Source organism: Oryctolagus cuniculus, chromosome 5 (genome assembly GCF_051225735.1).
Source record: "Oryctolagus cuniculus isolate XC-2025 breed Fujian yellow rabbit chromosome 5, ASM5122573v1, whole genome shotgun sequence".
Taxonomy (NCBI): domain Eukaryota; kingdom Metazoa; phylum Chordata; class Mammalia; order Lagomorpha; family Leporidae; genus Oryctolagus; species Oryctolagus cuniculus.
In genome coordinates, this window is record NC_142871.1 from 70,958,333 (window position 1) to 70,980,245 (window position 21,913).

The 21,913-nt window shown below is 42.9% G+C and overlaps 1 protein-coding gene across 5 annotated transcripts in view; it reads left to right on the forward strand.

The window, feature by feature from the left end:
* The window catches only part of SIM1 (SIM bHLH transcription factor 1), an 81,452-nt gene that overhangs the window by 14,642 nt on the left and 44,897 nt on the right, over positions 1-21,913 (forward strand). For 4 of the 5 annotated variants that reach the window (XM_008263315.5, XM_089332821.1, XM_089332819.1 and 1 more), the window contains 5 exons: positions 700-808; positions 961-1,046; positions 2,112-2,311; positions 2,524-2,630; positions 3,229-3,376. In XM_008263315.5, the coding sequence (XP_008261537.3) occupies positions 700-808; positions 961-1,046; positions 2,112-2,311; positions 2,524-2,630; positions 3,229-3,376 (650 nt within the window). Of the gene's footprint in view, positions 1-699; positions 809-960; positions 1,047-2,111; positions 2,312-2,523; positions 2,631-3,228; positions 3,377-9,733; positions 10,213-21,913 lie in introns of those variants that run through there. The other variant, XM_089332822.1, reaches the window with a different exon arrangement.

Consider the following 21,913-nt stretch of genomic DNA (forward strand, 5'->3'; position numbering starts at 1 on the left):
CTGCCTTAGGCCCCAAAATGGTTACTTTTTTGAGTTCCTACCATAAACCAGACACCCTGGGAAGGAGTTGCACACTTACCTGATGATGTATTCACCAGAACATTGCTAAGGAGCTACTATGCTACTATTATCACTACAACTATTATTATCATTATTTTTAAAAATGATTTATTTGAAAAGCAGAGTTACACACACACACACACACACACAGAGAGAAAGAGAGAGAGAGAGAGAGAGAGAGAGAGAGATCACACTTCTATCTTCTGGTTCACTTCCCAAATAGCAGCAATGGTTGTGTCTGAGCCAGGAGCCTCTTCCAAGTCTCCCACATAGGTTCAGCAGCCCAAGCACTTGGGCCATCTTCTGCTGCTTTCCCAGGTACATTAGCAGGGTGCTGGATTGGAAATGGAGCAGCCAGGATTCGAACTGGCACCCATATGGGATCCTGACAGTGCAGTTGGCAGCTTTACCCTGCTATGCCACAGCTCCAGCTCCAACTATAATTATCTCAAGAGAAAGAATCTGAGGCTTAGGTAGACTGCAATAGGTAGCTAGCAGTGGAGATGGCATTAGAACTCGGGACTGACTCCAGAGTTTCTGTCCTGTCTCCATGCTCCTGCAGGCCTCCTTGAGCAGTCTTTCAGGCCCTTCGCAGGGCATTCTACCAGCATGGAGATGGTGATACTCTCCTCTTTACAGGTAGAGCTGACTGGAAACAGCATTTACGAGTACATCCATCCAGCTGACCACGACGAAATGACTGCGGTGCTTACCGCCCACCAGCCCTACCACTCTCACTTCGTGCAGGGTAAGGTGGACATGTGTCTGCGACACTCGGGCCCATCCTCCCATCCTTCGCAGACTGCTTGTGGTTTGCTTTCCATATTAGTCATGGCAGGGACTGGCGCCAGCCTGCCTGCCTGCCTCCCGTCCTGAGCACCCCTCCGCTCCTCTCTCCAGAGTACGAGATCGAGCGCTCCTTCTTCCTGAGGATGAAGTGCGTCTTGGCCAAGCGGAACGCCGGCCTCACCTGCGGCGGCTACAAGGTGCATGGCTTTGAGCTGAAAGATGGACACCGGACACCGCCTGGTGGCCTGGTGTAGGCGGATGAGGCAGGACACTGGCGTGTCCAGTGTGCGAGGGACGTCCCTAAAGCAGGACCGCCCCGCGTGCACCCACAGCATGCGTCAGAGTGCAGCGCTCCACCAAGGGTCTCAGACCTTTACCAACTCCCGGGGGCTATGCTTAAAGATTAAGCCTGACTGGGTCCAGATGCTGCACAGCCGCGGGATGGGGGTGGGCCAGAGTGGGAATTGTCACCTGTGTTCCATAGAGAAGGGCCCCAAGGGTCCGTAGGCTTTTGAAGTGGGGGTGGGGGGTGGGTGGAACTATGGCTTCGCGTTAGGACTCCTGAAGAGGTTAAGGACCAGAGCTTTAGCTCGGAAATTGTAGTTCTCAGGTTGAATGAACTGAACGTCAGGGGAAAGCGGGGTCCAGGGACCCAGTTCGCGATTTGGAAGTGTTAGGGTCAGTGGTGGCCCGGGCTTGTGCAGCTTTTACGAGTTCCCAGGTGAGTTCAGGGTGGCGGAGAAGTTACTTTTTCTTTTTTTGTTTTTAAAGATTTATTTATTTGAAGGGCAGAGTTAGAGAGAGAGAGAGAGAGAGAGAGAGAGAGAGGTATCTTCCAATTGCTGGTTCACTTCTCAAATGGCTGCAATGGTCATGGCTGACACAGGTCCAAGCCAGGAGCCTGGAGCTTCTTCTGGGTCTCCCATGTGGGTTCAGGGGCTCAAGCACTTGGGCTGTCTGCCGTTTTCCTAGGCCATTAGCTGGGAGCTGGATCTGAAGAGTTGCAGCCCTGCAGCCAGGACTCCAACCGGTGCCCATGTGGGATCTGGCGTGGTAGGCAGAGGTTTTAGCTGTTGCAGCTCAGCCAGCCCGTCACTCTGAGACATCTTAGAGCACCCATACATCTGGACCCCTTAGTGTAAGGGCGTGGCCCACACCTCGTTTGTGGCTGAATAGAGCCTCCAGGTGTTTTAACTCCTGGCTTATCTTTTTGAGGCTCTTCCTGGCTGTAGCGGAATCTCGCCCCTCCCCCTGTGCTGCAGGTCATTCACTGCAGCGGCTACCTGAAGATCCGCCAGTACAGCCTGGACATGTCCCCCTTTGACGGTTGCTACCAGAACGTAGGCCTGGTGGCGGTGGGCCACTCGCTGCCTCCCAGCGCCGTCACGGAAATCAAGCTGCACAGCAACATGTTCATGTTCCGCGCCAGCCTGGACATGAAGCTCATTTTCCTGGACTCCAGGTGGGTGGGCAGGGCCGAAACCCGCGTCCCCAAGCGTGAGGGCGGCTGAGCTTTCTGCCCAAACTGTGAGCCCATTTTGTAGATGAGGCAACTAACCCCGGCCCTGCAAAATGAGGGCGGACATCCAGATTTGAGACTGCTGTCCCGGATGTGTATGTGAGGGGATGTACCCTGCATGTGCATACTCATCTTGCCGGGACTGTTCTCCGCAGGGTGGCGGAGCTGACGGGCTACGAACCTCAGGACCTGATCGAGAAGACGCTATACCACCACGTGCACGGCTGCGATACCTTCCACCTGCGCTGCGCGCACCACCTGCGTAAGACACCACCCTGCCCATCTCCCTCTCTCAGGGGCTGGCGGGGAGCGCGATTTAAGTCCCCGCAAGCGGACAGATGGGAGCCCTAGTCGCCTGGCGGTGGTGGTGGGTGAATCTCAGGCTGTGCCTTGCCACAGCATTTTCGGACGCTGGGCCCTACCTGGTTTTTTTGACGTCCACGGACCACTCACACAGGTGGAGGGGGTTGTTTCTGGGCGAAATCCTTCCCTTCCCGGAGGAGTTACCTCATTCTCCTATTGACGTGCTCCCGGACCCGCAGCCTCGCTACAGACGCTTTGCGGTGAGCTTCGTCTCCCGGGACTGGGAACCTGCGCGTCAGAGTTCAGTCGCCCCCACCCTTCCTTCAGCTGCTCCTGCTTTTGTTAATAGCGGCCACCCCTTATAAGGGAGACCGGAAGGCTCAATGCAATTTAACAGGACAATCAATTCAATTGGGAATTTGACTGCTGCCTCTCCCTCCTGCCTGGCACAGTTATTGAGGCCCACAGGGGGTCCGCACTCCCTCCACTTGGGGTTGCATTTGGGACCAGTCGGGGGCAGGCTGGTTCAGCGCCGTGTGCGTCTGTCTCTCCATCAGTGCTGGTGAAGGGGCAGGTGACCACCAAGTACTACCGGTTCCTGGCGAAGCACGGCGGCTGGGTGTGGGTGCAGAGCTACGCGACCATCGTACACAACAGTCGCTCTTCCAGGCCACACTGCATAGTCAGCGTCAACTACGTCCTCACGTGAGTGCCAGTCCGGGGGCCCCTTCGCCCGCGGCCGGCGACCTTGCACTCCGCCGCTTCTGCCCTCGCTAGGGTGCTGGCTGAGCTGGCAGGAGGCAGATGGAGCGCTTTCATGTTTTGGAAGAGGCTTCCTGGGCTGTTTTCTGAAGAAAGATTTAGGACTTCCCCCGGCACATTCCATTTCTCTCAAACTTTTAAGCGAATTCTGCATTAAATAAAACTTAATGCGGCAGAAAGAAGAGGGAAGGAGGGAAGAGAGTGAGAGGGAAAGAGGAGAGGGAGAGAGAGAGAGAAGAAGAGGAAGGGATCTGACGTACGGAGCTATTTATGGGTAACAAACAGGACATCTGTTTCACTTTTTCAGATCTGGGGTTTGAAGTTCTTAATTTTAACCAGAGTCTCCAATCAAAGTTAAGAGTTCTGAGGCGGTGATTCTTGCCCTGAACCTCAAAGAAGGTTTAAGGGACCAGGAGCCTCTGACTTTAGCCCCAGAAAGCAAAGGGACCCGAGCTAATGTTGGAAATCCTGGCCGGCGCCCAGACCCCGCAAAGCATAACTGCTTCTCTGGGAGGAGGACTGAGCTCCGGGTGCCACCCGCGGGCGCAACTCCCTGGGCGGCTGCAAGGGCCGCATCGGAGCCTTATTCTTTGATCATTACTAGTTGCCCGCGTGGTCCTGGACGCCGATCACGTGGCCTGGTCTGTGACTGGTGCAGAAGACACGTTCTGTATCATGTTTGTGAAAGTTGCTTAGGGTTGAAGCTTTTATGAAGAACCCTTTTGTGTGCGTAGACGCTGTGTTTTGGGGAGTTGAAATGCTTGTGATTTCAGGGTACCTCAGGAATTATTTACTTTGTAAGCGTTGACACATGAAGCACTTAGTAGAAATACTGCTTTGACATTAGGAAATTGGTTAAGGGGTGCTCTTTGGGATAGATTACATTATAGGCAGTAGGAGTAGATGCATTCCACATTGTTTTAAATTATCAAATTAAAAATGTAGTAGTTGGAAATATTATGCTTGGCAATAAGACTATTTGCACTGCGCACTGTTTAATAAGAAAATTTAATTCAATAGACTTAGAAAATGAATTTAGTTTAGATGAGGATTCAGTATTCAGGACTACTAGCTGGTTATTAAGAATCATTTAATTTCCTTCATTTTAATAGAGTGTTAAAATAAACACTATCAGATTTTAGTTAAAGCAAGAAAATCATGTATTTTAGTACAGAATAGAAAATATACCAATATTTTATCATAAAATGAAACCGTCTATTTTATGAATGCAGTTTTTTATATTGTTAAAATAAACATAAGAAAAAATGGCAAAGGCATAATTCATAAAATAAGTCACTTTGTGAAGCAGAAGTATTAAAGGGTGAAAAATTATGTCTGCTCACCATGGAAAGGAAGCGGAATTCTTTAAGAAGGTGCTTTGTATGTCTGACACATCACAGGCAGTTGTACCTACACTCTGTTGTCTGGTGGGTGCCTGTGGTTAGTAATCATTTTTTATCAAACAGCAGGGTACATAGTCACACAGACCCATAAAAATGATCTGAATGAAGTTAGACCTCCCAATGGGCAAAGTTAATTTATGTTTGGAGTCATTTTGAAATATTCTGTTTTGTTTTCCAGTGGTTAAGTACACTTTTTTCTTCTGTTGACTATGTCATTCTTCACTCTATATACTTCTTCAGAGCTGCAGAATTAGATGATCAACTTTACATCAGATTAAAACGATGTAATGAGGATGAATATATGATTTACAGAAGGAAAGATAGCATGGCACAGTTTTCTGAACATTTTACACCTCTGAATGAAAGTAGAAGTAAACAGAGAGAAGCACAAAACACAAGTACACAGATGAAAAGCTGTAATTGATTACCTTTTTATGAGTCTCAGTTCCAATTCCTTGTATAAAAATTCTTAGAGAAATTTTTATAGCTGCAAATGTGGAAACTGCTTTAAATAAAATGTCATTAAGTGGCTCTGTGAGTGTTGACAGGATTTTCATAATGAACAGGTTGCAGTTTATTTGATGTGTATATCACACATCTGGCTGGAAGTTACTAATTTACATTGTCTTAGCAAATTAAATAGATGGCTATTGATTCTCTGTGGTAGCTGTGAACTACCACATACGTTTGTTTTTAGGGCTGCTTCTCTATGGAGTCTGAGAATGATAAGTGAATTCTTTCCAAATGCACCACCTTAAGCATTAAAACCACAAACTACCAAATAATTTGACTTGCCAGGTGATTTCCAAATTTAGACATTTGAACAGCAAACATTTTGAAGGGATTTTCACACCATGAAAGTAGAGGGGATTTTAAAGAAGCACTGATCAAATGAAGAAGGTGTGAAGTTTTGTGACAGCTATGTTCATGAACAGCTGATTGTTCTCATTTCCTGATTTTAAGTTCATTGTTGAAGTTAAAATGTACTTAAAAATTAGTTATCAGCTAAAAAAAAGCAGTGATTAGTAGAAATATTCAGTAATTTTGTTCAAGTAAGTAGTTACAACAAAACATATAGGAAAACTGTATTATTTTAGAGGCAGATGTTGTTATGGCCTGTTTTTTACTGGCTTTTGTATGACCACTATTTGTTCTGAAAATCTGGAGGAGGGAATAAGGAGTTGTTTGAGTTAATTAAAATTGTCTTAGTTTCTGTGCTTCAGTGAAACTTTTATCTCTTCATTAACTTCCCCAACAAAACAAAAACCTGATCAGTTTATGTTCTCCTATAATATATACATACTCTGGTAGCTTTGCCTTGTACATTAAACATTTTTTTTTTTTTTTTTGACAGGCAGAGTGGATAGTGAGAGAGAGAGACAGAGAGAAAGGTCTTCCTTTTGCCGTTGGTTCACCCTCCAATGGCCGCCGCGGCTGGTGCGCTGCAGCCAGTGCATCACGCTGATCCAAAGGCAGGAGCCAGGTGCTTCTCCTGGTCTCCTATGGGGTGCAGGGCCCAAGCACTTGGGCCATCCTCCACTGCACTCCCAGGCCACAGCAGAGAGCTGGCCTGGAAGAGGTGCAACCGGGACAGAATCCGGCACCCCAACCGGGACTAGAACCCAGTGTGCCGGCGCCGCTAGGCAGAAGATTAGCCTAGTGAGCTGCGGCGCCGGCCCATTAAATATTATTTATAAATTATGAGGGCTCATGGCTTTGAATTGAGCATTAAGTGGAATAGGCCTTGCTCTCTGATTAGTTTCAAGAAGATATGTGAATGGAGATAGTGCCTAGAAACAGTGAATGTTGGGGAAAGTCAAGAAAGTGTGGAGAGTAAAAGGAAACTATCCTATGTAAAGGCCAAAGTGATTTCCTTGATTTCACATTTGCTTGAGTTTGTTTAATTGGTAGTGTTAATTATTTATAGTCAATTCAGAAGGAAAACATTAGTACTTAATGTGAAAAAAAATTGAGGCTTTGGAACATCTAATAAATCAGGGAAAATAATTTCTAGGGCATTGGAAAGTCTTGGTTCCTTTTATCTTTTTAAAACATTGTATATTTTAAAAATAAGATACATTCTGTCATGTGTACAGATACAACAATGAAGTATAAAACACCTAGATTTCCAAAAAATTTATTTCTTTATTTGAAAGACAGAGCTATAGAAAGACAGGAAGAGAGATCTTCCACCTGTTAGTTCACTCCCCAAATGGCAACATTAGCCAGGACTGGACCAGGCCAATGCCAGGAGCCGGGAGCTCCATCCAGGTCTTCCAGATGTGTGGCAGAGACCCAAGTATTTAGTCTATCTGTTGCTTTCCCATGCACATTAGCAGGAAGCTAGATCAGAAGCAGAGAAGCTGGAACTCAAACCAGCAGTTTGATATGGGATGTTGGCATCTCAAATAGCCACTTAACCCATTGTACAATGACACTGGCCCTTAGAATCCCTTAAAATTTAAATTTATATATATACACATATATATATAAATTTAAGATTTATTTTATTTATTAGAAAGGCAGAGAGACAGGGAGAGAGAGGTCTTTCATCTGCTGCTTCACTCCCCAAATGGCCTCAATGATCAGGGCTGAAGCCAGGAACCAGGACCTTCTTCTGGATCTCCTATTTGGGTGGCTGGGGCCCAAGCACCTGACACATTTTCTGTTTCCCAGGCACTTTAGCAGGGAGCTGGATCGGAAGTGGAGTAGCCAGGACTTGAAATGGGGCCCATTTGGGATGTCAGCATTGCAGGTGGCAATTTTATCCACTGTGCCACAATGCTGGCCCCCTATTTTAAAATATTTACAAAACTAACTTTCAAATAAAAATTTGAGATTAGTACAATGAATATCCATATACACATCATTTAGATTCAACAGCTGTTAATGTTTTCTTCATTTGCTTTATATATATCTCTCTCTCTTTGTGTAGTTTTCCCTACTAAATAACTTCAACATAAGTTACAGACATCATGATACTTCATTCTAAAGTAGCATTCTCCTACCTAGCAATGGTACCATTCATGGTGACACATTTAAAGTATTCAAAATTACTATATGCTTGCAAAAATATTGATAGTGCTAGTGTACTGATGCCATTTAAAACAATCTGCTGCTCATATTCATTAAATACTCATTGGTATATAACCTCAGTCCAATTGACAGATGATATTTTTATGAGAGGATTTCTATAGGGTACAGTTCTAAATGTTGCTGAATTCCCAACTAGATTTCTAAGGAAAATTGTAAGCTAATGTAGTTCTGCTGTTGTTCTAAGTAAAAGAAATTGGAGTGAGTGAATGATTTGGTAATTTTGGAATCAGATTTAATATTTTCAACCATTTTTTTTTGTGTGTGTGGTTGGTAAAGAGGATTTCTTGGCTTATTTCATTCCTAAGTTTGGGATGGAACACTGCTTTAGTGGAAAATCTCACATAGGGTTTTAACGTTATTCAATGCGCATATAGGAGGAAGTAGTATTCTGTGTTAAAATTTTTATTGTTGTGTTACTAAAATAACAAATGAGAGACCATTCACATTGGTGGTATGTATAACATTTGCTATCTACAAAATAACCCTTTCAAGTTTGTAGAAAAGTTGGGACAAATATCAAAAGAGGGGGCCAGTGCCTTGGCGCACTAGGTTAATCCTTCGCCTGCAGCACTGGCATCCCATATGGCTGCTCCTTTTCCAGTCCAGTTCTCTGCTGTGGCCGGGGAAGGCAGTGGAGGATGGCCCAAGTCCTTGGGCTCCTGCACCCACATGGGAGACCAGGAGGAGGCACCTGGCTCCTGGCTTCAGATTGGCGTAGCTCCTGCCGTTGTGGCCATTTGGGGAGTGAACCAATGGACAGAAGACCTTTCTCTCTGTCTCTCCCTCTCACTGTCTGTAACTCTACCTGTCAAATAAATAAATAAGAATCTTAAAACAACCCCAAATATCAAAAGAGACATATTTCCTTTGTGTAAAAGAAAAGATAAAAACTGTCTGCATGCTAATTTTACAGGCTTAGTGCTTTTTGTTTGTTTGCATATCATTGTATGCTCTCACAATTAACCATTGTAAGAACTATTGCAGTTTTCATAATTAAAAGAGATTTTTAATTGTTAATGACTTTTGTGAATGTAAAATCTTATTTTGACCATAAAGTAGCAAATGTTAAAATATGATAATATTGGTTTGCTCTTTCAAGTATAATAATGGTGCTGAGTTAATTTAGGTGTTGAAGATAAAAAAAGTTTTTATTTAAATAAATACCAGGGATATTACTCATATTATTATTTGGAAATTTTTGAAAATGAATTTTAAAGACTTGATCAATAAGATGTTCAGTTATCAAAATAGATTTTATTGCCAGGTTAGCAAAATCATTCTTTTATATTATAAATAATGTCAAATGAAGCACCTTGTGACTTAAGTTACAGCAAATATAAAATAATTTGTTCTAGTGCTTCATTTCTGTTGGAACACTTGTATAAATTTAATCTATTTGAAGTAATCATTATGCATGAATGTATACCCATACATTAGATAAGATCCTTAATTGTATTTATTTATAAAATTTATAAAATTTATTTACTTGTGTAGATTTAATCTATTTGAAGTAATCATTTATTTATTTATAAAATTTATTTATTTGTATAGATTTAATCTATTTGAAGTAATCATTATGCATGAATATATACCCATACATTAGATAAGATCCTTAATGGTATTTATTTCTTTATAAAATTTATTTATAAAAATGTATTTATTATTATTATATGGAACATCAAAGTCCCAGTTGTCTTTTTCAGGTGATATTTTATGTGATTTAATGATTGTAAAAACAAATTGAAGACACATTTCTATTAATAGTAATTTATAACTACCAAAACATTTCTTTTTTTGACAGGCAGAGTTAGTGAGAGAGAGAGACAGAGAGAAAGGTCTTCCTTCCGTTGGTTCACTGCCCCCAAATGGCCACTGCAGCCAGCGCACTGCACTGATCCAAAGCCAGGAGCCAGGTGCTACCTTCTGGTCTGCCATGCGGGTGCAGGGACCCAAGCACTTGGGCCATCCTCCACTGACTCCCGGGCCACAGCAGAGAGCTGGATTGGAAGAGGAGCAACCAGGACAGAATCCGGTGCCCCATCTGGGACTAGAACCGCGGGGTGCTGGCGTTGCAGGCAGAGGATTAGCCTAGTGAGCCATGGTGCCGGCCAACATTTTATTAAAAGGAAGAGCTGGGTGACTTAGTCTCCTTTGAAATAAATAAAAGTACTCACTTAAATAATCTTATAGTTCATACACTGTTTAATTTTATTTTTATCAAAATATTCTGTAGTTATAGATTCATGTTTTATGAACTTATAAACTTTATATTTCTTACACAAATGCTGAGTGTAATATTTCTTTCTTTTTTTTAAGATTTATTTATTTATTTGAAAGTCAGAGTTACACAGAAAAAGAGGAAAGGCAGAGAGAGAGAGAGAGAGAAAGAGAGAGGTCTTTCATCTGCTGGTTCACCCTCCCAATTGGCCACAACGACCGGAGCTGTGCTGATCTGAAGCCAGGAGCCAGTTAGGTCTCCTATGCGGGTGCAGGGGCCCAAAGACTTGGGCCATCTTCTGTTGCTTTCCCAGGCCATAGCAAAGAGCTGGATCGGAAGTGGAGCAGCCAGGACTCGAACCAGCACCCACATGGGATGCTGGCACTGCAGGCAGCAGCTTTACCTGCTATGCCACAGTGCCGGCCCCTGAATGCAATATTTCTTAAAGTGTTATCACTTTAGTCACCTGTTTGACATCTTTTCAAGGTGATTGGGCCAGAGACTGCACTTTCCGTTTTCCAGGTAGGGAGACAGAGGCTCAGATCAGTGGAGTAGGGAGTACAGCCAGGAGTTTAAGGGTTGCTATGTTGACTCCTACTGCATCTGCTGCTCTCTGTGTATTGGGGTGGGAGTTGGCATTGTTTTGAAGAAGAAAATGTCTAAGAGAAGGGGATTCTCTTAGAAGGCCTGTAGTATTCAGCCTACCCAACTTGAAGATAGGTTTTTTTTTTTTTTTAATTTAATGAATGCATTTTTACATAGATACAACTTTAGGAGATAGGTTTTGATTTGGGCCATCTTCCACTGCTTTTTCAGGCCATAACAGAGAGCTGGATTGGAAGTGGAGCAGTTGGGACTTGAACTGGTGCCCTTACAGGATGCTGGCCCTGTAGGTGACAGCTTTATGCACTATGCCACAGTGCTGGCCCCAGATACTGAGATTAGCCGTGCTCGTTTCTCAGTGACATCAATTAATATATAATTTTTTTTCCTGTGAGTCTCATGAAGGACCTTTGCATTTTATAATAAAAAATGTGGCCCGCAGACATTTAGTTTTTTACTGAATTGCTTGTTTTTAGATAACACAGATAACATTACTGCCATCACTAATTTCTACATTTCTGTAATTCTACAGCCTTAGCATTTTATGTTCTTGTTAAAAAAAAAAACATTAAACTAAATGTCAGCCAAGTAATCCTTTTTATCAGACTTGACACAAATTGCCTTTTGTGGCCATGGTGTACTCCTTAGATGGTGTGTGTGCCCTTATATATGTGTGTGAGGGGAGAATGGAGGAGATCTGAATGCAGCAGCAGATGTCCCCTGGGGTTCTGTCAGAGACTGCGATGGGAACTTCCCAGCATGCTTTGGGCTGCTGTGCCATCCACTGGCCCCTTGGCACTGCTGCTGCCCATCTGCTTCTCCCCTAACCAGGACTCTGTGGCTTTCATCCCTTCTCTTGTTATTGCTCTGACCTGAAGGGCGCTGACTCACAGAACCTTTCCTTTAGTTCCTAAGTAGAGGCCACTTGGTGTGTGCTAAGTGATCAACCAGGCTGATAACTTTCCTTTGGCTTTCTCTTAGTCTGGCTATTGAGAGGGAAGGGTTCTGAGTAACATCATGGAAAAACATGAATCATTGCCTTATTTGTAGCTGGGGACAAGGGATCTTGAAAAATTTCATGGAAAATACATGTTATAAAAAAACTGCATGGATTTAAAAATGTTTTTGCATCAAAGTAAATGACTCTTTTAGTTTATTTTTTAAACAAGTAGCCTAAGATTTAGCTCACTTCACCTCAGTTGTTTTATTTTTATTTTATTTTTTAAAGATTTTATATTTTATTTGAGAGTTAGAGTTACAGACAGTGAGAGGGAGAGACAGAGAAAAAAGTCTTCTTTCCATTGGCTCACTCCCCAAATGGCCCCAATGGCCAGAGCTGCTGTGGCAATCCGAAGCCAGGAGCCAGGTGCTTCCTCCTGGTCTCCCACGTGGGTGCAGGGGCCCAAGGACTTGAGCCATCTTCTATTGCTTTCCCAGGCCATAGCAGAGAGGTTGATTGGAAGAGGAGCAGCCAGGATTAGAACTGGCGCCCATATGGGATGCTGGTGCCGCAGACAGAGGATTAACCTACTGTGCCACGGCACCGGCCCAACTGTTTTATTTTAAAAAAATTATTTTTAAAGATTTATTTTATTTATTTGAAAGGAAGATTTACAGAGATGGAAGGAGGTGGGGGGAAGATATCTTCCATCTGCTGGTTCGCTCCCCTAATGGCTGCAGTGGCCAAGGCTGGGCCAGACCAAAGGCAGGAGTTAAGAGCTTCATCTGAATCTCCCATATGGATGCAGGGGCCCAAGGAGTTGGACTATCTTCTACTGCTTTCCCAGGTGTATTAGCAGGTAACTGGATTGGAAGTCGAGCAGCTGAGACTTGAACCACCACTCATATGGGATGCTGGCATTGCAAGCAGTGGTTTACCTCATTATGCCACAACACCAGCTCCTCAATTCTTTTATTTATTTTTTTAATATATTTTATTTATTTATTTGAAAGTTAGAGTTACAGACAGTGAGAGGGAGAGACAGAGAGAAAGGTCTTCTGTCTTTTGGTTCACTCCCCAAATGGCCACAACGGCTGGAGCTGTGCTGATCTGAAGCCAGGAGCCAGGAGCTTCTTCCAGGTCTCCCACATGGGTGCAGGGGCCCAAGGACTTGAGCCATCTTCTACTGCTTTCCCAGGCCATAGCAGAGAGCTTAATTGGAAGAGGAGCAGCCGGGACTAGAACTGACGCCCATATGGGATGCTGGTGCTGCAGGTGGAGGATTAACCTACTGTGCCACTACGCTGGCCCCTCCTCAATTCTTTTAAAAGATTTATTTTATTTATTTGAAAAGCAGAGTGACAGAGAGTGAGGGAGAGACACAAACCTTCCATCATCTGGTTCACTCCCTAAATGTCCCTGACAGGTAGGGCTGTGTCAGGCCAAAACCAGTAGTCTCATCTGGGTCTGCCACATGGGCAGCAGGGGTCCAAGTAGTTGGGCCATCTTCTGCTGGTTTCCCAGGCACCTTAGCTGGATTGGAAGTGGAGCAGTCAGGACTGGAACTGGTACTCTGATACGGGATGCCAGGTGATAGCTTAATTTTCTGTGGCACTTTGCTGGCCCCTAAAGTTGTCTTTTGATTTCCTTTTTCTGTGAATGTTTTAAAGTACTCTTGTAGATGTTATCATGAATAGATAGAGGAATTCAAATGAGGCTTTTCTTGAATTCCAGGAAAGTATGTTTTTGTCTCCTGACTTAGTCTACTAATTTGGGGTACATTGTTATATCTGGGATAAGATGACTGTGTCCTGGCGAGGAAGTGTGGGGGGATAAGGAGCTATGAATACCTACATAATTTAGTAAAAGGCTGCTCCTGTTTTCCCCTTCCCTAGTCTTGTTCTTGTTGTCTTCTGATGTCTTTCCAGATGAGCAGGTGGTGATAAAAAATTCATGTGTTCAAGTGCTGCTGTCTGTGCTTAAGACATCATACAAAAAGGATTGGTTGGAGTTTGGATGAAACCTGGAATACATTCTGCCTTGCCTGAGGGATTAATTTCCCCCATCCAACTCCCTTTCTCAGACATTCCAAGGTCCAGGAGGCTGGCAGGGAAGAGAGTGATCCTTGGTGATGGCAGAGCTGAGAGGGATGAGAAGAGAACTGATTTTTGTAGAGCATTAACAATACTTAAGGTCTTGGTGAGCCTGGACCATCTGTTTACCATTTGTGACTTTTGCTAAAGGAAGGGATATTGCAGTAGGATAGTGATTTTTTTTTTTTTTAAATAAAGACCATGGTATCTTACTAAGCAACTTATGAGGGAAGGCATGGGCCTTGGTGTCAAGATTCTACTGTGTAATACTAGGGTAGTTCAAAGAGTTTGTGGAAAAATGAAATTAAAAGATAAGTTTACTTTGTTGCAAACATTTTTGAATCCATATGTGTTTTTTCATTATGTGTATTTCCCAGAACTTTTTGAAGATTCTTTGTAGCTGTGAGATCTTGAGTAGATAATTCTATCTCTTCAATCCTATGTTTTCTTATCTGTGAAATGGGGACATTTGGATCCACCTTGAAGGGATTTAAGGAGGATTAAATGAGGCAATGCTGAGTGGAGTACCCAGCAGAAACTAGGTGCTCAAAATGTTTTAGGTGTAGCTCTTGCTAACTATGTTATTTCAACTAATTCTCTCTTTAACTTACATTTCCGTATCCTCAAATCCACAAATTTGGGCTTGTTTTCTCCTTCCTTTCCAGTCCCTCAACACACAAATCTTCAAGCTTGGTGCTCTTTGTGTGTGGTGATTCCTGCAGTTTAGTTGGGTTCACCATTATCAAAAGATAAGTTTTTGGTGCAAAAATATTTTGAAATATATGCCTAGTTTTTCATGGGTGTTTTGAAGACCTTCTTATACTATAAGTAAAACAGCAGTTTCTGCCTGGAGAGGGAGTAAGCCGGAATTTACCAAGTGCCTTCTTTGTGCCAGAGATGGCGAAATGTGCTTTACAGAGGTTGCTTTCCTAGGGAAAAGGTCGAGTCTAAGAAACTAAGCTTTTACCAAATCTCTAAAGTTAATGTAGATGGTGCCACTATTTTGTCAACTTTACCAATGATAGTAATTTTAATGTAAAACATATAAACCATGAAGTCTTGGCATTTTTGATGGTGTTTTGCAGAGCCTTTTGTATAGACTGGGCATGGCTGGGTCACCAGTTTTGCAGAGTATGGCAGATCACATTGGCTGATTACATGAACACATGAAGCAGAAATCTTGGCATTATTCGAGCAGTTTATAATTTAATTGGCAAAATAGAGGAGTCCTATTTAAATATTTAAGAACTCAGTCCAGTTTTATACTGGTCTTAACACTATTTGCTGAAGGCACAGAATTTAAAGGAACTCAAAGTGAGTGTGGACCCAACAGAGTAGGGATGGGATCTTAGGAGTAAGAAGCAGAAATAGGGTCTTTTGACATGGGCCAGTGACCTACATATATTTGTCACCCTGTTGTTTCTCAGTACATATTCCATGAATACAATTACTATCATTCTTTGAATTACATGCAAACTAATTATTTCACTGCTCTCATCTAAACTGAGGGTTCTTTCCTTCTTTACCATAAACTTTATCTGTTGGAACTGAGCATGTCCCAATTTGGTACTTTTCCAAATTAGTACTGGTGTGTCTTCAACAGGGTCATTCAATTTTTTTTTTTGACAGGCAAAGTTAGACAGTGAGAGAGAGAGACATAGAGAAAGGTCTTCCTTCCATTGGTTCACCCCCCAAATGGCTGCTACGGCTGGCACACTGCGCTGATGTGAAGCCAGGAGCCAGGTGCTTTCTCCTGGTCTCCCATGCGGGTGCAGGGCCCAAGCACTTGGGCCATCCTTCACTGCCTTCCTGGGACACAGCAGAGAGCTGGACTGGAAGAGGAGCAACCGGGACAGAACTGGCGCCCCAACCGGGTCTAGAACCCGGGGTGCCAGCGCCGCAGGCAGAGGATTAGCCTAGTGAGCCACGGCGCTGGCCAGGGTCATTCAATTTTAATAATAGTTTTTTTTTCTTAGCATGTAGGCATAGGACACAGTTTTTTTTTTTTTTAAAAAGTTTTCAGAACTATTAGTGTTTGAATTAAAGATAAATCTTATTGAAATGAATACACACTTCTACATGTGTAATAGTTGTATTTTGAACATTATTTTCAGAAAGAAATGTAAGATATATATTAGGATGGTGAACAACAGCAGATTGGAGGAGAGGGAAGAGCAGATTTCCTGTGTAGCTGGTCCCAATTCCAGAATTGCAGGGTCAGAGGGTTGGCTGACATAATAATCCTGGTGCTATTAGAATGTGTTGTGGTCTAACCCCTAGACTTCTTACAGGGATATTTTGAACTCTGAAACACAGGGATGCATTACAAGGTATTTGGAATCCATGCTATAAAATGAGACATCACTTCATGTTAGTTTCTACTTCTTAGAGTCATTGTGAACATTAAATGAGATAGTGTATAATGTTCTTGGTCCTCTGCATGACACAAGGTAACACTGAATGAATTTGAGTTGTCAAGGTGTTTATTTTAGTAAAATTAGATAAAATAGCTTTTGGCCTGCCAATAAAACAGAAACATGAATCTTAGGAAGGCAGAGCGTTGTTCAACAATAAGAAATCAGTAATCCTTGCAGTGCGTCTGGAAAGTGTATCTGAAAAGATTCTCCTGTGGTTGGTTAGGACTAATAGGTCTGTAAGCACTCATAAGAGATTGTGAGGGCCTGTTGTATGCTCAGTGTGGGGACCATCAAAATGAATAAGACCGTATCTATAGAGAAAATGACCACAAGCATGTGTCCTAGCTTGATTTCCCTATAGGCTTGCTGATGAGCGAAATATGTTCATTGAAGGAAGTTTTTGCATCCATCCTTAGAAAGAAGATAACCCAGAGTTCCTTGGCATTGTTTGGGTAGCTCTCAGAGAATGAGCTCACAGATGCAGTGAGATTCTTCTTTGCCTACGGTAGGGAGGAAGTAAAAGCAGTGGAAGGAATTGGGCCCTTGAGGGGGGTGGGGGGGTGGAGAGAGAGTGTGTTAAGGGAGTTTACAACTGGGAGCAAAATAACTGGCTGCAGCCTAAGTAGTGCAACTTTAACCTTCACAAGGACATTGCCTAGGGTGGCCTTGAACATCTCACTACTTCTCCCAGAGAAAGAGCAGTTGTGCCTAGTTTTTTGTTTTTTTTTTTTTTTGGCCTGATTTGGATGGGATTTTTCAAATTTTGGGAGTCAGTTTCTGATAGTATTGTGAATCTCAGTGAATTGTTAAGTTGAAGAATCACTCTAGATCCAAAATAGTCTTTGCAGATTTATTTGACTTGTAAAAATGTTGCTAATAACTGTAAGTTTTAGTACTTCTTTAGTACTTCCCTTTAATAGGGATAATTTCCAGGCATTATTCTCTATCTGGGAGAGACTAGAAGATGATTGCTGGCTCTAAGCAGGAGGAGGGCAAGTTGCTCTGTTCCTTACCCTGCTTTAAGAGGCTGAGGAATAAGGAGGGTTCGCATCTGAGGGGGTGCATCTTTGTGAGAGAGGCTCGGAGATGCTCAGTGACTTAGCTAATGCAACACAGCTAGTGAGTGGTCCTGTGGACATACCAACCCAGGCCCTGGACTGCAGGGCCCTCTTGAGCTCCTCTCTGATGTGGTTTCTTTAAGATAGTGATATTCTACCAGGGGTATTATGGAATTTTCACTTCTGTACAGTAAAACATTCCAATATTTGCAATTTCATATGGTTCCACTAGTAGTTATAAGGATTATGATGGTTTTTGCTGATATTTGGTAAAGAATTATGGGTAGTTTACTAACTTCTTTAATATAGAGCTTCTATAAAGTGACTCGATTTTTTTACAGTTTGGGTATGAAAGGTCTTCACAAGTAAATGGAAAACGCATATTATGAAGAAAACTATTTGGGGGGATGTGTATTGTGGTGCAGTGCTTAAGCCATTGCTTGTTTTACCTACAATCCATGCTGGTTTGAGTTAGGGTACTCTGTTTCCAATCCAACTTCTTGCTAATGCATTTTGAGAACAGCAGAATATGACTCAGTGCTTGGGCCCCTGTCACCCATGTAGAACTGGATTGCATTCTGGGCTCCTGGCATCAGCTTAGCCCAGCCCCAGTTGTTGTGGGTTTTAGAGAGTGATGGAGAGGATGAACGATCTCTCTCTCTCTCTCTCTCTCTCTCTCTCTCTCTCTATCTCTATCTCTCTATCTCTCTATCTCTTCCTCCCTCCCTCCATCTCTCCCTCCCTGCCTCCTTTGTTGTCACTCTACCTTTCAAATAGATGAGAATAAATCAATAAACAGTTTCAAAAAACAGCACATGGATTTCAAATTTTTCACACCAAAATAAACTTACCTCTTTCAATTCTATTTTCCATGAACCTTTTGAAGCATCCTTATATTTGACACCTAGTTATTTGTTAAGCAAAACTCTCACCTCTTAGACCTAACTCCTCTCCTTTACATCAATGTAAGCATTAGTAGTAATGATGTTTTTGTAAAAGAGTGATTGTTAAGGTCACTAGTAAAATATTATTTTATTTAGAGCATTTAGTGTTTTATCAGGATTCAGACAGGAGCTGCTGGCTTTACGAGAAGGATATTTTTCCTTTGATTGATTGCTAAATGGATAGGGCTTGTGAAAGGATCTTTTTTTCCCAGGGATTTCTTGTTCAAACAAAATTTGTTGTATCCACATCACTAAAGCCTTGCTAATATGGGCTGCTGGCCAGATTGTGGAAATAGCCTCATTATGTTGAACTGGATGTCATAATGGTGCCCATTAAGGTGGGATTCTCTCTGTGTTTGTACTTTTAAAACCAAGTCCCTTGCCACTTTTTACATCTCTCCAAGAATAGCAACATTCTCCAGTAATGCAATCTTAGAATGTGCTGTCTATCACCTCTGCCTACTGAAAACCATTTTAAAGGTGGCATCCTAGGATTCAGGCTTTCTTAGGGGTTTGTGACTTACTGCCGCTCCTAAGTCATTCATTTTGCTCTTTGTGCTTGTGATGACTGTAATGTGTTCTGGTGACAGAAGGTAAGAATCCATTAGATTCACTTCTTTCAACACCTCTCATTAACTGATACTGGTGTCCAAATATTCAACAAGCAAAGAGCTGCTGTTTTTTCAGATGTAACTAAATGCAGCACAAAGCTCTTTACTGTAATTTTTACCAGCCGTTAAGAGGCTGAGAGTGTTGGAAGTCATGGCATTTATATTTGCTGTTGAACTCTAACTCCAGTCCTGGCAAAGTGAAATATTTGTTGTGCTGGATTTGGGTAATGGACCCCCACAGGGTTCCAGCTTAGGAAAGCTGGAAGAATGAAACCCACAAAGGGGAGAGTAGAGGAGGTGTCAATTTCATTCCTCCAATTAAAGTAGTTAAAGGAATAGCTAGGTGCAGGGTAATGTTTTATTGTGAAAGCTAATTGAAAACTGGGGGGAAATATTTAGAGTCGTTACATGGAATTTTATAGTAGAATCTCTTTTCTATTTGTTTATCTTCTCAGTTGACTCAATAGGGCTTTCATTATAAACAAATTTCTGTCATTAGATTCAGTTTAATTTCTGTTGCTATAATTAATGGGATGATAAGGAATGTTTTAAAGTGTAGTCCTCTCTCTGGTAAACTGGCGCTGGTTTATGCAGTAACTCAGCAAGTATTCCCCTGTGCCTACTGTCTGCCAGGCTCTGTGATAGTGCTACTGAGTGACTAGGAGAGACAGTCTCTACCCACCTGGAGCATACATTTTAATGAGAAGAAAAAGATTATTACTTAGAAACAAATAAAGTGTCATATAATATCAAAATGTTATAGGAAAAAAAATCAGAGATGGGAGTAGTCAAGAAAGGCCTCTGAGGACTCCTTGAAGGAAGGAACGAAGGAAGCCTTCCAGACTCAGATCTCCAGGGAGAGCATTCCTGGGAGAGGGAAGGAAGTGCAAAACCTCTGTGGAAAGCAGTTTGGCGTGTTGAGGAGCAGAGGTCACTATGGCTGCCCAGGTGAAGGAGGGGGAAGATTGGGAGGAGAGGATGTAGAATGACAGTCAGATCATGTTGGTTCTTGAAGGCTTTGGGAAGTCATTGGAGAGTCCTGAACACAGATCTGGTATGATATAGTTTGTGATATGAAAAGATCATTCTCATTGGTGTACAGAATAGTATAGGAGGAGGAGGAAGTAGCAGTAGAGAAAAGAGCTGGAAATGATTTTAATTGTCTAGGTGAGGGAAGAGAGAGGTAGTGGGGAAGGGTCAAATTTAGGATACATTTTGAAGGTAGACCTGATAAAGTTTGCAAATGGATTGGATGTGAGATGTGAGAAATTGAGAGGAGTCTTGGACAGATCCTGAGGAATTTGGATGAATGGGAGGAAAGAGCAGCTTTGCAGGCAAGGATATCAACAGACAGCAGGGCAGGGAAATGCCCAGGTTGCTGTGTCAAAACAGTGGGTAGGTCTCTGTGTCTATGAAATATTGGTAAAGAGACTTTGGCTGCCACTAGACAAGGTAGGGGAAAAAGATAGAAGAAAGCTAGGCATGGTGTGTTCTTCAGAGCAAATTTGCTCAGGGCTTGCCACTGTACTTGTGTTTTTTTCTTGTCTAGCTTTGCCAAATATATTACTAGAGATGGCTGAAATAGAGATTTTAGTCTTTGTGCAAGAAAGAATTTAGATGTGTGTGAGAGAGAGTAGAAGTGAGATAGCCAGGCTTAATGGGGTATGGCATCTGTCAGAGCAGATGGGCACTCCTCAGGGTGGAGATGGAGATTGGAGGATGGAGATGCAGAGAAAGCGAGACTCCAGTCATTTAAACTGGGGTAAGTAATGCTACATAGTTTGATGGAAAGAATACACCTGATAGGCCAGGTGGTTGTTTCAGTAGAGGGCTGACAGTAACAGCGACACAGGTTAACTGCTTCACAGACAGGAAAAATGGGGATGGGTGGAGGGGAGTAAACAGTTGGGGTGGATGTTGAGAGTACAAACAGGTCATGGGGATGTGAGAAGGAGGGTGAGCAAGAAGAGAGGGATTGAGAAGAAATTTTGGCATGTGAGGAAGATTTTGTAGTTGGGAGCCAAAGCAGCCTAAGGAGTCCAAGTAGGTGGAGAGGACTGGTTGGTAGGATCAAAGTCAAGCTGGGGCTTTAGACTCAGGAGTTAGAATTCCTGACTTTTTTTCCTAAGGAGGAGAATCAGATATGTGAGAGAATGAAGGGCAGATATGGAGAAAGGGAAATGCCTGGAGATGGGGAACCTCAGACTATCTTGCATTGCAGATGAGGTTGTGTTGGTCCTAGAGAATCTGGAGATATTGTGGTCAAACCAAATTACAGAAACAGATGTGGAGGAGACACCAAGGGTCGAATCCTTAGGCAGTCATGAGTGTGAGTTTTCCATGTGGAAAGGGAGTGCAGGTGAATTATTTAGAGTCAAAAATAAGAGGAGGAGGAAGAGAGATGAGCATCCTTGAAATCTCTGCCTTAAAAATGGGAGACAAACTCATAACCTCAAGCATCCTTGAAGTTAGAGAAACTCAGGTCAGAAAGAACAGTTCCCAAGGCTGGGGAGGGACCCTGACTTACCACTAGGATTTCCAGACCCAGTGAGCATTAACTATGGCAAGGTCCTCTGGATGGGACTTGAAAGAACTTGTCTTGCTTCCCAAGTTTGTGACTGATATAGCGTGTCAAAGGAACAATTTTTCTTCATCTTGGGTTTCAGAACCAAATGTTAGAGTTTAGGATTTTAGGGTTCAAAGAAGGTGAAGAAGCGGTTAAAGTGGAGAAGACTTCATTTTAGGGGGGACAAAGAAGAGGGTGAACAGAGTGGAGCTGAGCCTGCCCAGACAGAGGGCAGGGGGTTTGAAGCCAGACTTCATTCCATCTGAACAGTAGGCAGAGTCCTTTCTTAAGCTGCTTGTTGGGGGAGGTGCAGAGTGCTACATGGACCCTGTTAAGGTGTGTGGGGTCCATGCAGAAAGGCTCCTTGGTGAAACTTATAATGCATTGTCTTAGCAGTTTGGAATGTCCCAGGGACCTAAGAGGTTCTATCAGGCCTCAGTGGCCTAATAGGTTCTAACAGGGGTTGTTTATGGATATTCTTAGCTTTGAAATGCTTGTTTTCCAGAGTGGAAACGTCACATAGATAATTGA